This window comes from Antechinus flavipes, chromosome 1, assembly GCF_016432865.1.
Source record: "Antechinus flavipes isolate AdamAnt ecotype Samford, QLD, Australia chromosome 1, AdamAnt_v2, whole genome shotgun sequence".
Lineage (NCBI taxonomy): Eukaryota > Metazoa > Chordata > Mammalia > Dasyuromorphia > Dasyuridae > Antechinus > Antechinus flavipes.
The window spans coordinates 481063704-481081004 of NC_067398.1; the positions used below are offsets into that span (position 1 = coordinate 481063704).

The window sequence follows — 17301 nt, forward strand, 5'->3', positions numbered from 1 at the left end:
GTTGTATTTAATCATCACAATAATCCTAAAATGTACATTGGTGTTATTATTACCATTTTACAATTGAGGAAACTGAGGCAGTTAAGTAATATGCTTATGATGACATTGTTGGTAAATGTCTGAGGCTGGATTTGAGCTCTTCCTAATGCCAAACCCACTATGCCATTTATTTATCTGCTTCTCAAAAAAACTACATTTCATAGATGGAAACAGTCCTCTTGGTTAACCTTTATGAGGAGTATTAATGTGAGGATTAATAACTATTGTTATTAATAATATATTATATTATATAGGATAATATATTATATAATAAATAATAAAATACTGTAGTATTTCCAAAGCTTATTGTTATGATCAGACTATTCTCCTCCCCCTCCACCCCCCCCCACCCCGCAATTGGCAATTGGGGTTAAGTAACTTGCCCAGGGTCACACAGCTAGGAAGTGTTAAGTGTCTGAGAACGGATTTGAACACAGGTCCTCCTGACTTCAGGCCTGGTGCTCTATCCACTGAGTTACCTAGCTGCCTCATGATAAGGCTATTCTTTAATGTGAAATATAACTTTGTAAATATACTCTGAGCATTCAATAAACTGATATGTTTTGGAGGGAAGACAAAGAAAAGTTTGACTGTATATGTGTAAGATTATGTATCTAACAATTGCTAGGGCTAATAACTTTTTTCTCAGTTTTGATATTGGGGTTAATATATCCCTACTCCAGTAAAAACAACAACAACAAAAACAAAATAAATCAAAAAACTGCTATACAATTTTTGTCAAATTGGATTAACTGGAACATAATGTTAATAAATTAGAAATCACTGTTGACTTTTAGAAACATACACAGAGAATGCTAAATTCTCATTAGTTTCAGGCTTCATTTATTTCTGAAAACTGAATTAGTATTGTGTTGCATATACATAAAGCTAGGTATTGGAATATGAACATTGATTATTCAGAGTACCTGAAATGATCTATTAATTTTCATATGAATTAAATTATTTCTAAATTACTTAATGGTAGTTTGTGTTTAAAGATAAAAAAATTTTCATAGTATAGTTTTAAAAATATAATTTTGGCTATTAAAATTCATGTTTTTAGAATATCAACAATATCCTGATTTTCTCATCTAAGATGTTTTGCAGCTTTTTGAAGTATGTGAAATTACTAAATTTTAAAACTTTTAGCTTATAAAGTAAACTGTGTAGTGTGTATTTTTTATTATTTAATGTATTTATTTCTGTATGTATATTTCTAGTAAATTTTAAAACTTTAACTCATTGCTAAACATTCAAGACCTCTCTGTCTCCCATGTATACATCATCCTAAATCTGTTTCACTTTGATTACCAACCTTTTAGTTTCTGAATTTAGCATAGTTGATGCTAATATGAATTTCATGAAAATATGAAAAATAATGGCTAAACAAAATGGTAGAAACCATTAGAGAATATGAGTTAAATAAAATAAGGATGAAATTTTCCCTTTAAAATTGTCTGAAAAGAATTTTTTTATTTATTCTGCTGGCCTAAAAAGTCATTATAATATCTCTTCTGCTCTAATGGAAGAAGTAATCTGAATTCTGAGGATTCAGGATGAGAATGCAAGTCAAAAGAGTAAGCAAGTGGAAATTTGAACACCTGCAGGTCTAGTTGCGTAAACCTTAAATCATTTTACCTCAGCATGTCTCAGTTTTCTTATTTTTGTCATTGTCTTGGGTGAAATTATGGATTGTGTCTGTGATTTGTTGTTTGACCCGCTCATTCTTTAGAATTAGATTATTTAATTTCCAATTGGTTTTTAGTCTATCTTTCCGTGGTCCTTTATTGTATATATATATATATATATATATATATATTGCTTCATAGTCTGAAAAAGAAGCATTAACCATTTCTGCCTTTCTGCATTTGATTGTGAGGATTTTGTGCCCTAACACTAATATATACCCAATTTTTGTGTAGGTGCCATGTATTGCTGATAAAATGGTGTATCCCTTTCTTTCCTTATTCAGTTTTCTTCAGAGGTCTACCATATCTAGGTTTTCTAGGATTCTATTAAGCTCCTATTCTCTTTCTTGTTTATTTTGTGGTCAGATTTGTCTGATTCTGAGAGAGACAGGTTGAGGATCCACACTAATATAGTTTTGCTTTTTCTTCTTGTAACTGGCTTAACATCTTCTCTAGGAATTTGTATGCTCTACCACTTGGTGCATATACATTTAGTATCAATACTACTTCATTATTTATGGAAACCCTTATCAAGATATGCTTTTCTTTCTTACTTCTTTTAATTAGATTTAGTTTTACTTTTAATTTATTTGAGATTAGAATTGCTACCCCTGCTTTTTATACTTCAGCTGAAGCATAATAATTTCTGTTCAGTCTTTTACCTTTATTCTATATGTGTCTCTCTATGTCAAATGTATTTCTTGTAAACAACATATTGTAGAATTCTGTTTTTTTTAATCCACTCCATTATTTCCTTCTATTTCATGTGAAAATTCATCCCGTTCACATTCACAATTATGATTACCAGCTCTGCATTTCTCTCCATCCTATTTTCTCCCCTGAACATATTTTTATTCTTTTTCCACTCTGTAATGTTGTAATCTACCCTGCTCTCTATCATCTGCCTTATCTTGTATCACCCTTTCCCCTTTCCCTTACTCCTTTCTCCTAGTGTTTCTGCCCTCCCTTTTAGTTAACCCTTCACTTTTATTTCCTCTTTCTCTTCCTATTTCTTTGTAGAGTAAGATAAGTTTCTATAACCCAGTGAATGATTAAGTTCCCTCTTTGAGCCAAAACCGATGAGATCAACCTTCAAACAATGCTCATTCCCCCTCCCTTTTTTCCTAGGCCTTTTGTAATAAGTCTTTTGTGCCTCTTCATGTGATCTAATTTGTCCCATTATACTTCCCCTTTCCTCTTTTCCCAGGACAATCCCTTTTCCATCCCTCAATGTCTTTTTCTTTGATATTCATCACATCAGAGCTCATTCACAACCACACCCTACATGTGATGCCCCCTCTTAACTACCCCAATAACAGATACAGTCCAGAGTTCCCATCTAGTAATGTAAATAGTTTAACTTTTAAATTATATATAATATATAACATATATGTATATAATATATGTATACATATATAATATACACATATATACATATATAATATACATATATTATATATGTATATATAATATAATATATACATATATACGTATATAATTTCCTCATTTACCTTTCTATGCTTCTATGTATATCATTTCCCCATTTACCTTTCTATGCTTCTGTTGAGTCCAGTGTTTGAAAAATCAAATTTTCTGTTTAGTACCAGTTTTTTCAATAGAAATGATTGAAAGCCTCTTGCTTCATTGAAGATTCATCTCCTCCCCTAAAAGATGGCTCAGTCTATCCAGGTAGTTAACTCATAACCCCAGGTTCTTTGCCTTCAAAATATGGTGTTCCAGATTCTCCGTTCCTATATTGTAGAAGCTGCCAGATCCTGAGTAATCCTGACTGTTGCTCTTTGATACTTGAATTGCTTTAATCAGGCAACTTTCCTTGAGATTATAGTTTTAGAGTTGTACAACAGTGTTTCTCGGGGTTTTCCTTGAGGAATATCTTTCCAGAGGTGATTGATGAATTTTTTCAATAACTGTTCCCCCTTTGTTTCTAGCATATCAGGGCAGTTTTTCATGATGATCTCTTGAGTGTTATCCAGGCTTTTTTTTTTTTTTTTTTTTTTGGTCATGGCCTTCAGGTAGACCAATGATTTTTAAATTGTCTCTCCTGGATCTCTTTTCCAGGTTGGCTGTTTTTCCAATGATACATTTTATATTTTCTTCCATTTTTTCATTCTTTTTAATTTGAAAAATTCTTTATGTCTCTTACATTTGCTCCATTCTAGTTTTTAATATGTGATTTTCTAGTTTTTATATCTCTTTTTCAAGGTGGTGTTTTCTTCGATGGATTTTTTTTTTCCATTTGGCCAATTGTATTTTTTAAGAAATCGCACTTCCTTTTCCAAGCAGTTGATTGACTGTCTCTTACAGACCTCTCATTTCTTTTGTAATTTTTTTCTTCTACCTCTCTTATTTGCCTTTTAAAGGCTTTTACAAGCACTTCCAAGAAGCCTCTTTGGACTTGACATCAATTCATATCACTCTTTAACATTTCCTCTGTGGACATTTTGTTCTCATCTGAGTTGATATTTTGGTCTTTGTCACCATAGTAAGCTTTCTATGGTCAAGGTTCTTTTCTGTTTCTTGCTCATTCTCTTTCCTTTTCTCTTGGTATTTTGTGACATTTATGGCTGAGCTGGTAAAGGGGGTCTATCTCACGCTTCCTATGCAGCTCTGAAATGTGATTTTGAGCAAGGGATTCCTTGTATTTACAAGGGTTAGTTTTGCCTACTCTTTCCAGGAAACAGCCTGGTTTCCCAGAATTTGCCTCCTGAGTTGGGACTAAAGGCTGCTTCATTGGTCTGTTTCTCTACTGAGCCAAAACCAAGAGTTTCATTTGCTGCTCTGCTGTGATCAAGACCTTCTCACTGACTTTCCTAGACTCCATCTGAGCTGTGCTGAGTACCCCTTTTGCCCCAGTAAAACTAAACTTTCTTGAAGTTTTTCCAATCTATCTTGAGCTGGAGTGGTTTCATTCTATCAGACTCTGTTTAGAGACTTGGTTTCATTTGGTTTTTTGTGATGTCTTGGTTTTCTCATCCATAAAACGACACATTCCAGATGACATCTGAAATTTCTTTGAATACTATAACACATGACATGATGCTTTTTCAATAAGTATTTATTGATTATTATGATGTACATAGCACAGTTCTAATTTCAAAGGTGGAATGAGGAAAGAAGGAAAGAAAGATAGAAAAAGAAAAAGAAAGAAAGAGAAGAAAGGGAGAAGAAGAGGAAGGAAAGAAGGAAGGGAGGGAGGGAGGAAAGGAGGGAAGGAAAGAGAGACAGAAGGAGAGAGGAAAGGAGGGAGGGAGGAAGGAAGAAAGGGAGGGAGGGAGGGAGAGAAGGAGAAAGGAAGGGAAGAAGGGAAAAAAAAGAAGAAAAAAGAACAATCCTAGCTATTATGAAGTATACAACATAGTAGGAGACATGCCATGGCAGAGTAAGTTCAAAAAAAACCTACATCCAAATCCTGACTCTCCTACCAGTTAGTCAGATGAGCAACTTAATCTCTCCTGTGCTCAGTTCACTCAACTAGAGATAAAACTTGAACTAAAACTATGGGGTTTTCATGAAGAAAAACATTTATAAATTGAAAATTTTTATTTTTGAGAGAGTTTGGCATTCTATACAAATAATTATAACACAAAATATTATGTAATGATAACATATGTAAAATCCACAGAAACAAAGTGAGTCAAAGTATGAATTAGAATTTTTGAGGTAGAAATAGAGGGAGGTATGAAAGATGAGTGTGACAGTCCCAAGGAAACACAGTGAATAAAAGCATGGAGTCATGAAATTAGTACTCAAAACTATCAGCCTTATAAGGCTAGAAAGGTTATGGTGACATCAAAGTAAAAAGAGGCTAAAAAAACTTATTTACATGTTTAAAAAATAGTTTCATCTAATCAGTGTTATTTTTGCTGCCCCACTTCATATTTTTTTTTTTAATTTCTAGATTTGTTTCTTAAGGTAAGTGGCAGAGCCATGGATGGCCAGTATATATAAATATTTTTTTTCCAACCAACCACCGGGAATAAGTTGAATTTGAACTCACTGTGGAAAATTGCATTCATTGTGGTCATAATTGTTGCATTCCTTTTTTAAAAATTTTATGACTTCTCTCCTGCTAATCAAAATACTTTATTGCTCCCTCTCTGGGAGTTAAATGCATTCCTACTTATACTCTGTTTTAATGCCTTTATCCTCTTGAGTTGTTATCTAATGTCAAATTTTTATTGGTTTAGGATATGCTTAATACTCTGGAATGCAAATGGAAGCGTCCAACAGGAAACTGAAATTAAAGGTCTGGAGCTCAGAAAATAGAGAGGTAGTCTTGGAGTCATTTGTATAGAGATGATACATGGAGCTGGGACTCATAGTCATATATGTTCTTTCTTAGTGGAAATTTATAACATGATGCTTGTTTACTTAGTTAATGGTAAAAATGGCTACTGGGTCTTAGAGTTCATGGGGACATGCATTCATTCTGGAAAATTAGGTGGAAATATGATGATATAGTGCCTTAAATGTCAAACAGATGGATTGGTATTTTATCCCTGAGGCAATAACAAAGTTTGTTAAACAGTGGAATGGCCTGGTCAGATAACTCTAAGGTTATTTTGGCAATTTTGTAGAGCATTATTTAGAAGCAGAGAAACTGGATAGGGAAAAAAAAAACAATTAAGAGGTTATTGCAATAGTTTTAGAGAAATGAAGATGAGTGCCTGAAGAAGAGTAGTAGTAGTAAAGTGAATGGAAATAAGCCAGGAGAAATGTGATATAAATTGGAAAAGAGGGAATGAGCAAAAATGAAGAGGCAGTGATGAATCCTAGGTTTTGAACCTGAATGACTAGAATGGAGTTCTCTCAGTAGAAATAAGGAAATTATGAGGAGGAAGTAAGCTTGAGGGCAAAGGGAATTATGAGTTATGTTTTAGGCACCCTGATATGAGATTTTTATTGGACATCCAGGTGGAAATGTTCAACAGACAATTGAAGATATGAGAATGAATACAAAAGAAAGATGAGGCTTAGATGTGTGGATTGCATAGAGATAATTATAAAATATCTTATGTGATCAGACAGAAAGGAAAGAGGGAGAGTCCAAAAATCTTGAAAACTATCAGTCAATTGATGGAAGAGTGCAATCTGTATCAGTAGAAGGAATATCCATGATGAGGATACATAATCCTAAAGTATTATGTAACTTGAAATTATATTAAATTGAATAACAACTCTGTTTTAGCATTATTTACCAAGGTGAAAATAATATCTAGGTATTAAGAATATAAGTAAGTCCACTACCAAAGAGCTGAGAAGGAATTCATTCAACTCGGAAAAAGAAAGTGTCAAAGCACTTCCATACCTGGCTTGAAAGGCCAAGTTCATAATACCAGGACTGGCCAGAGACATTAGCTTATTCATTGTTGAAAATAGCCAAGATGGGCAATAAAATTGCCTTCATTAAGAGCAGTTCATTTGTGAATAACAAAATAGATTCCATATTATTGTGAGAAATACTGACTGTATGAATTGGCCAATCAGTGAGCAATTCAAGAGGAAAGGAAAGTTATCTGTAGCAATGAAAAACATAGTCATATTTTTGAAATAAATTAAAAACCCAAGGTTAAAAAAATTTTAAATGGATAGTTTTTTTTTGGTTAAAATTGGAAGATATATTTCTTAGACTGATAATAATGTGTCCCAATATGAAGTTAATGTTCAAACTTTCTGAATCAAATTTTTGAACTTCACTATTTTGATGAAACAACTCTTAATTAGATGAACTAGCCATGCTCCAAAGTTGTTTTGAGCATATGCAAATACTATTTCATTTTCTTATTGGACATTTTTGGTTTTAGGAAATTGAAAGGAAAAGATTTACTTAGAAAGATTATGGTGAAACATTAATGTTATATATAAATCGATCTGAAGAGTTATCAGGCACAATATGAAATTGGATTTATTTATTATACCTGGTAACTTTTCATATGAAACTTGTCTGTGCCTTATGAGGATAAGTTTTACTAATGTTGTTGCTCTGGATAGTTTTTGTTTTGTTTTAAGCCCAGTCAAATTTTACATTTATATTGCTAGATAAAAATGACAGAATAATTGCCTTTTCTATGTTTTGATTCTCAACTGATTTGTAACCTCTGAAAACACTGATCCAATCTTCCTCTGTGAAATTCTCCCCTTTGATCTTTTTTTGCTCTCCTCTTTTCTCCTCTCTTCTCCCCTCTCCCCCCTTCCCCTCTCCTCCCCTCTCCTTTTCTCCTCGCCTTTTCTCTCTTGTCCTCCTCTCCTTTTCTCTCTTGTCCTCCTCTCCTTTCTTCCTCTTCTCTCTCTCTCTCTCTCTCTCTCTTTTTCTCTCTCTCCCCCCCCAATTTTTGTAAATTTTCTCCTAATTGACAGCATTTAAAATTTCATCTCCATAGATAATTTCTTTTCATCCTGCCATAGACAATTGGTCACCAGGTCATTTCTCCTTTTACAGATTTTTTGAATGGAATATCAATCAATATTCCATAAATAATTTTAAATGTTTTCTATGTACCAGGCACAATGCTAAATACTGGAATCACAAATGCAGGGAATGAAACAATCCTTACTCCACAGTAGTTGAAATTTTATTGAGGAGCCACCAGTACATATAAAAATATGTGTGGTATTAATTTACAATGAACATATACCAATGTATATAAATAATTCAACACAAGATACTATGGGAAGGAGATGCATGCTAGCAGTTGGGAGGAATCAGTAAAGGATCCATTCCAAAAATGTCACCTGAGCTGCATCTTAAAGGAAGGGAGAAAAACTATGAGGAAACAATAATAAGGAAGGACATTCTAGACATTGGGAAAGGAGGTAGAGAGCCCTGAATGAGGAACACATAAAAAGCTACTTTGTCTGGCTAGCAGAGTGTTGGGGGTGGGGGGGAAGTGATATCCACTTCCTAGGTCAGACTAGAAAGATAGACTGGGCCCTGGTGAGGCAATAACCAGCATTGAAGTTAGTTGAATGTCACTTCAGTCTTGAATTGACCTTTTGATTGGTCTCATTGCCTCTTCAGGATAGAGATAAGGAGCAAAAGGAGTCTAGGCATAGGGTCAGTCATTAAAAATTCCTTGAGTCAAGAGATGGAATATCTTGAGCAAGAAAAAGGAGGTCAGTTCATTGAATCACCACATATGGAAGGGATTTAGGTATAGGAAGACTGAAAAAATGAGAAGGACTTTAAAAGATGAATTCCCCAAGAACAATCAAGGTGACATGTATTATCATTGATTCTATATATTGTTATACATGTTACATTCTCCTTTATCTCACTGTCCATATGAGAACAGAAATTATATGTTCTATTCCTTTGCATCCTACACAGTGCTTCCTTAATACCAGCCTAGATTATTTTAACTGTCCAAGAACCAGCTTAGTACTTAGATTTCACTCAATAAATATCAATTGATTACCAGTTAAGCACTTTGACTTGATCATTTTTTCTTTTGAACTCATGATAGAGAACTGGTATGAATAAATTTTGGCTAATCAATATCTTGCTGTTTGACATGAGCATAATGTAAATCTCTGCTCCTAAGATCCTATTCTTTGGAGATAGCAACTATTTTGTTCTTTTCATTGTTATTTTCTCTTCACGTACAATGCCAATCTCAAAGCTTGGCTTGTTCTAGGCACTTAAAATATGTTTGGTAAATTGTTGACATGAATTCTCTGATTATGTGGATTGGATTATGTGAGGACAATTAGAAAAATATGTGTGTGTGAAATAAATGATACACATTATATATGTATGTATATGTATTTCTTTGCATGATACTAATTTCATCTAAATCTCATCACTAGGCTGCCCAAAATAAACTATAATATGGCTTTCCTTTAATATATAATCTTAATGGATATATATTCATGTTTAGGAAAAAGACAGAGAATATATTTTGTGAGTTTTTTAATCACCTTCAGAGCCAGCAATTAGACCAGAATACACAAAGTATTTCAAATTGTGTAAATGAATTGTGGAGAAGGGAGGAATGAATTGAAGATTCTGAGTGTTCCAAGCACCACCTCCATTCACAATGAGTGTAAGCAGGCAGGTCATTTCTGTTCCCCTGGCACAAAGAGATGTTGTAAAGTAGTTATTTTTTTCTCAGACATTCCTTATAGAAGCAGAGTACTTGTTATCAAATGGATATAAAGAATCTATTTAACTACACTATATTGATGTTTTCCATTTGTTTAAACATGAAATAAAGATCTGTCTCTGATTAAATCTATATTAATAAAGTGAAATATAACTAAAGCAATAACAGATAATTCAAGTAAAAATGCTGCTCTTTGCTGAGATCTGTCTTACAAACACACATATACTCACACAGAGTAATAGTAAGAGATTAAGAAATTTTAAATGCAAACTTGCCTCAGGAATATTGTAGGTTCAGTTCCAGATCACTGCAATAAAGTGAATCATATATAAAACTTATGTTTACACAATACTATTGTATATTAAGTGGAAAATATTATTGTATCTAAAATGTACATATTTTTAAGTATTTTCTTGCTAAAAATGCAAATCATCATCTGAGCCTTTAGCATATCATAAATATTTTTGCTTGTGAAAGGTTTTACCTCAATGTTGAAGGCTGCTAAATGATCAGGGTGGTGGTTGCCAAAAGTTGAGGTAGTTGTAGCAATTTTTTAATGCAACAATGAAGTCTGCCTCATCAACTAACCCTTCCTTTCACATGAACACTAGAGACCATTGTAAAGGTTTACCAATTAGCTAAATGTTAATATTATTTTCTCTCAGGGAATAGTAGGGAGTACCGAGGAGAGGGAGAAAGAGAAACAAGGGAACTGCCATTTGGTGGAGCAGTCAGACATATATACTTTATTAAGTTCACTATCTTAAATGGGCATGGTTAATTGTTCTCCAAAACAATTACAATAGTAACATAAAAGATCACTAATTGCAGATTATTATAAAAATGAAAAAGTTTGAAATATTGAAGGAATTACAAAAATGTGACACAGAGACATGATGTGAACACATTCTGTTAGAAAAATGGCACCATAGAACTACTCATTGCAGCGTTGCCACAAATCTTCAATTTGTTTAAATAAAAAAAAAAAAAAGGATGTACAAATATTAAAGAAAGTTGCCCAAGAGAAGGATTATAGTAAGTAATAATTCTACAAGAACCCACTAGTTCTTGTCAAGGAAAAGCCTGTTTACATGAAAACCCTGAGATTTCTGCTTAATTACAATATTTTTGAAGTGCAACCTTTCAACAATAAAAAATCCCCAAAATATTCTTGAATTTTAATTACTCAAACCCTCAGTTTAAATAATTCAAGACATTTCTAGTATTAGCCCAAGATGAATAGTGCCCTACACACACACACACACACACACACACACATAAATACACAGATTATATTAAATATATATTAGAATAAGCCTATTTTCCCCTATCTTTGCATTGACTAAAATTAATTTTAACTTATGTTTCATTTCCCAATTACATGACAAAACTAAACAAAAGCAGTATTTGGGAATGGGGAAGGAGGATTGTGGAAGATAGGCATTTAGTTTCTTAGTTACCTTCTTGTCTACCATCGTTAATCATCATACCTATCCAGGGTTAATTTGTGGGGAAAGCAATGAGGAGTTGGGAGAACTACATTTGAGTACTGTTCTGCCCAGACTGTGTAATCTTTGGCAAATTATAACTTCTTGGAGTCTCAGTTTCCTCAGCTGTAAAATGAAGATAGCAATATTTATGCCATTTACCTAACCAGATGCTTATGAAGATTAATAATACAAGGCAAATGAAATACCTCATACTAGTAAATCACAACATAAATGTGCACTATTTACTTAGCTTCAAGAAACTGGTTCAAATTATAATTTTTATATAGCAATCATATGTCTCTATAACTGTATATGGAAGTTTGTAAATAACTCCTCTTCAAATCTACCCAGGCAACACTTACAAAGATAGTATAATGAAGATATGAAGAATGTTTTGCTTTGACATAGAACTTTTCCATTGTTCTTTTTGTCATACTGAAATTACTGATGAAGTGAAAAACATGTGGAAGGAAGGAAGGAAGAAGGAAAGAAGGAAGGAAGGAAGGAAAGAAGGGAGAGAGCAAAGAAGGAAAAGAGGAAAGAGGAAGGGAGGAAGTAAAAGGAGGGAAGGAGAGAAGAAAGGAAAGAAAGAGGGAGAGATGGTAAGAGAGAGGAAAGAAGGAAAAGAAGGAAGGAAAGAAGACAAGTAGGAAGAAAGAAAGCAGGGAAGAAAGAAGGGGGAGGAAGGAAGGAGGGAGGAAGGGGAAAAAAGAGGAAAGAGGAGGGAGGGAAGGAGGGAGGAAAAGAGAAAGGAAGAAAGGAAGGTAGGAGGGAGGGAAGGAGGAAGGAAAGAAAGAAAAGGAGATGGGGAAGAGAGAGGGGAGGAGAAAAGGAAGAAAGAAGAGGAAGGGAGGGGAAGGGAAGAAAGAGGAAAGAAGGATGGAAGGAAGGAACAAAGGAAGGAAGGAAGGAAGGAAGGAAGGAAGGAAGGAAGGAAGGAAGGAAAGTTGAATTTATTGAATACTCACTATGTGCAATGTACTAAGCACTATAATAAAAGATGAAATCACAGAAGATAGATTAGTGATGAAGCAGCTAATGTTATCAGAAAATAATACTTGTGGAACATTTGTCGTACTTTGGTTTAAAAACAGAAACAACAAAAGCCATATTTCTTAAAAGGTCAAAATGGAATGAATGAGATTCTTTTCTATAGAACACTGTTTATTTGAGTATTTTTGAGGGATGTATTATAATATAGAAAATGACAGTATATAACTTGGAAGCCAAAGCTGTACAGCCAAACCAATTTACTCTTCCTCTGGGCACAGCCTCTGAATTGAGTAGAGAACAATGAGAGCATTGGAGTAGCCTGGACCAACCCAACCCATTTTCAGTTATAACCCTGCTATAAATAATTGTCCATGCTATTACATTTCTTCATTCATGCTTTAATAGAAGACAAGTTTTTTTTCTTTGATGTATATCAAAATGCTATTAAGCAGTTTGTCTAAAATGTAACTATAGAAGTCACCTTAAGTTTATTTAGTCTGTCACCGTCTCTTTTAGTCAATGATCCTTCTAAATAGAAACATTGTGTGTTTTCCAGCTGAGTGTGTGTTGGTGGCCAACTGCATCAAATTTTTGTTATTTTATGACTACTTTTTTATTTTTCATAGTATAAAAATTGAATCAGAAAGGGGTGAGAGTATGGGTATATCTCTGTGTGTGTTTATGTGCATATTTTCTGTTCAAATGAATGAAAATTCATTACACTGGCAAGCAATGAAGTTTGCACCCATAAGTTGGATATTATCTTTATACCAATTCAAGAAACAAAAGCATCAGGTCAGGGAACATTGGAAGCTAATGATTGTTGAAACTTGCTGGCCAAGCTAAAGTGACTCCAAGGGATATTAATTGTTTTTTGTTATTAAGTGGGGGGGGGGGGAGAGAAAGTGATACTCCTATGTAACTGATAATAAGGAACATGACAGCTTCTTTCTTTGTTAGAATTTTCATATGGTGTATAATGGAACATATAGTGGACTTTAATGGCTTCCAGTAACATCAATAATGCAAATCTATGTTTGAATACAAATGAATGCCTACAAGGCCTGTTTTGGTTATTAATGGTATTAATTATCAGACTGTTCAATGTTGTTACTGTTGTGTTTGGAGCAATACTTAATAATAAAAGGCCAGAGGCAAATCTCATGGAAAAAAAGCAAACTTAATAACAGAGATTAATTCTACTATACAAAGAATTCAAGAGAATATTTACTGGTAAAAATCCAGCCTACATTTTAACTCATTAGGAAGACACTCTTCTAGTGAATACAGTCCGTGAGTACGACTTGCTTTTTTTTCCCCCCAGAAAGAAATGGCTCTGATGTATTTCCAGGAAGTAGCTAGTTTCCTAATACTAGAAACAAAAGTCTACCTATCATAAATGGTCATTATTTAAAAAGATCTTGTAGCTGGAAGTCCACCCTAAAGAAGAAGCTGTTGTTCCTGAATAGTACTTTAATGACCTTAGAATTGCTTTGAAATTCATCCTACTCAAATTTGTCTTCAAGGATTTATTGGCTGTTTAACCACAGTGACATAGAAAGTGGAGATGTTATGCATGACCTGATTTGGGCCTCTGTGGATATCTCTTTTGTGGCGAAAATAGTCCAGAACAGCTTCAAAGAGGATCAGCATAAAGTGAGGGAGGCTGTCAAAATCTTCCCTATATTCTCTTCCAGTATTTGATTGTAGAAATTGACACTAAGCTATTGTGGCAGGTGACATATGGGGTACCAGCCCATCTGGTTGGCCAGGTTTATTGCCATCATGGCAGGTAAAGCTATCATTCATAATCAAGTTGACTACAGCTGCCAGTGGATGCTGTGTTTTTGTGCCATTCATGCCAGCTGTAGCAGTTTTCACTGATTTTAAAATTGAACTACTTTCAATCTGAATCTTCCCCTCAGCCCTTTTTTCCATAGGAAATAACCAGGAGCTCAGTACTCCCAGGAACATAATGGTGAAAGCTCCTCATGTTGTACAACTCTCTCTACCATTAATAAGAGTGCAGCCCATCAAGGAAATGAAATGTAGATTAAATATCTCATGTCTCTCTATTTTAATAGAAAAAATATATATTTTTGTAAACAGAACCTCTGATCTGCCCCATTAAATTCAATGAATCAGAGAATTGTAGATTGGAAAAGATATTAGAGGCCATGGAGTCTAGCCCTGTCATTTTAAAGAAACAGGAACATAGAGTTCAACTAAATTACTTGGGGTCATCAAAAGAAGAAGAGTCAAAACATGAACTCATGTATTGATTCTCAAGTCTAATAATTTTTCCACTTATAAAGCACTTTCTCCATAATACCTTTGTATATAAGTTGTTTGAGAAGACCAGTCTTAAAGATTAGAAAAATAAGGTTTGGTAAAAACAGAGTGATTTGACTATGAACAGATAGCTATTAAGTATCAGAGTTAAGGCTTGAATAAAGAGCTCTTAATTCCAGAATTGTCACTCTATCCTTTCTTTAGACAATGAAAATCTCAAGGCTACCTCAACAGAAATGTAAAAGCTGGGAATTATCTTGGAACCAGAAACTATCATGGAGTTTGAGTTCTCCTTTAAGGATCTATCCTCAATACTGGATGAGGAAAAGAAAGGGAAAGGAATAAACATTTTTATATCATCTATTATGCACTAGGCACTGTGCTAAACCCTTTTTAGAAACAGTACCTCATTTGATCCTCACAACAATCTTAGGGACTACTATTTGCCCATTTTATAATTGATGTAACTGGGGACAAACAAGGGATAGCTGACTTGCCCAGAATCACATAGGTAGGAAGTGTCTAAAAATTAGATTTTTAATTAAGATCTTGCTGACTCTGGGCACAATATTCTATCCACTGGCCTATCAGCTACTCTACTAGTAATGTTAGAAGTGTGGACTCCTTGGTCAGAGACAGCTATTCCCATTATCAGTTAAAAGTGTTGTTGCCCAAGACCCAAAAGTCTTTTTTTTTTTTTGGTCATGGTCCTTGTTGGCAATCTATTAGAGTCTATCTATGGCTACCTTTTAAAAACAATATTTGTTGACTATATTAATAATTGAACAAAATGCTGAATTTCAGTTAGAAATTAGTGACAATAAGGATATAATTTTTTTCCTATCCAAATTCATAAACTCCTTGAAATCTAATAACTGACCATCCTTTTGACTTCCAGATTAAGACCCTTAAGAAAAGAATTCATTTTTATGAAACTTAAAGGTCAAGGATTAGATTCATCAGTTGAACATTTTGTGGTTTATTTGCCTTTGATCCATTTCCCTTTTTAATTTCAGGATCTCATTTTGGTACCCTAAAAATGTGTCCTATTTTAACCATAAATCCTGGTTTCCAATTAGACACCTCACCAAGTAAATGAAAAGGGTCCATTCCCCCCGGCCCCTGCCACCAGTGGAAAACCCTCATGCTAAATAACAAGTATTTTTTATGAAAACAGTAATATTAAAATAGGAATTTTTTAGTGTCGAGGTGATTCCTGATTTGGGGGAATTTAAACAAAGAAATGTTAAATAGCTAGGAATGATTTATCTTTCACAGGTCAGAATCAAGGTAAAGTACGATTAAAATTCTATAGTACAATATACTATGGATCTACTTTTGTCCTGTGAAAGATTGGGGGTCATTCCCAAAATGATAGTATCACTGCATTCACAGAGCTCTATTATTTCATGTTTACTCTCTAAGCATTTGGGGCCACAAAAATGAGTTTTAAAGTTGCTTGTTCCGTTAAACATGTGCCATAAAGTTAATGGGCTGCAAAATTCTTCAGATTATGACTAAAAAAGCTCATCAGAATTCACCAGTGATTTGTTTTATATTGTCTCTGCAGACATAAAACAAGTTAGAAGCAAAAAAAAGCCACCACATGCAGGAGTCAAATAAAGTCAGATATGCCCTATAGATTAGATCCTTTTGCATTTCCATGTTAATGGAGAAAATTCGCTGTCTCAGTTTCTCAATCTGAAAAGATGTCAAGTTTATTGCCAATTTTGCCATTTCATTTTTCTGTGACTTGACAGGGTCTCTGGGGCAAAAAGATTGTAGCCAATTCTCCAAGTACCAATGCAACACTTTAAAAGACTTCTAGAGATAATTTGGAAGAACTGTTCTTTTTTGTCTTTTTCTTTTATTGTTATTTTAATTTTGTTTGGAAAGACTAAAAAGTGCTGTGTCACCATTCTGGGTAGATCTTCCACCTTGTTGGACTCCTTGGCAAGAGGCATTCAAAAACAAGCATTTAGGTTGAATATCCACTACCACCCCTTTTATTCCCTCCCAATAGCAGCACTTGCAGAAATGTAGATAACAGTAAGAAAAGTCCTGTTCCAAGTAAAATATAACAATGATTTGACACCCTATAATGAAACATTGTCTTTTCAGGACGAGTCTGCTTCAGCTGACAAACAATATAAACAAGAGGCGGCCCAGGTCACTTATTCAACATCAGCTGTTTCTAGCACACAGGAGGTGTTGTATATCAATGGAAACGGGACCTACAGTTACCATAGTTACAGAGGGTTAGGAGGAGGACTGCTAAATCTGAATGATGCTTCTAGTAGTGGTGAGTTCTTATTACAGATTGTGTATGTATGTCCAGTTGGGGGTGGCATCTGTTTTAAATTGGAGAGAGAAGAGAGAATATACAGAAGTTCCCAAATACATATTCCTATAAATGTGCTTTTTTTCCTTGCTGTTCCTCAAAATGGCAAAATCATTGTGCAATTGTAGGATTACACATAACTTAAAAAAAAAAATCTCACTAAGTAAATAAAAAAAAATTCCCTTAGGAGTAGAAACTCCTGTTCCTAAATAAAACTTTTTAAAAATAAAAACAGTGATATTAAACTAGGGATTTAAAAAAAAATAAAAGTGTTGAGGTGACTACTGATTGGGGAGAATTTAAGCACAGAAATGTTAAATAGCTTATTTAAGGAC

General features: G+C 34.0%; 1 protein-coding gene across 4 annotated transcripts in view; it reads left to right on the plus strand.

Moving 5' to 3' along the window:
* NOL4 (nucleolar protein 4) overlaps positions 1-17301 on the plus strand; it is a 494820-nt gene that overhangs the window by 457024 nt on the left and 20495 nt on the right. For 3 of the 4 annotated variants that reach the window (XM_051970265.1, XM_051970266.1, XM_051970267.1), the window contains one exon: positions 16747-16927. The exons of the other annotated variant lie outside the window; for it this stretch is intronic. In XM_051970265.1, the coding sequence (XP_051826225.1) occupies positions 16747-16927 (181 nt within the window). The remainder of the gene's footprint in view (positions 1-16746; positions 16928-17301) is intronic. 4 annotated transcript variants of the gene reach the window in all.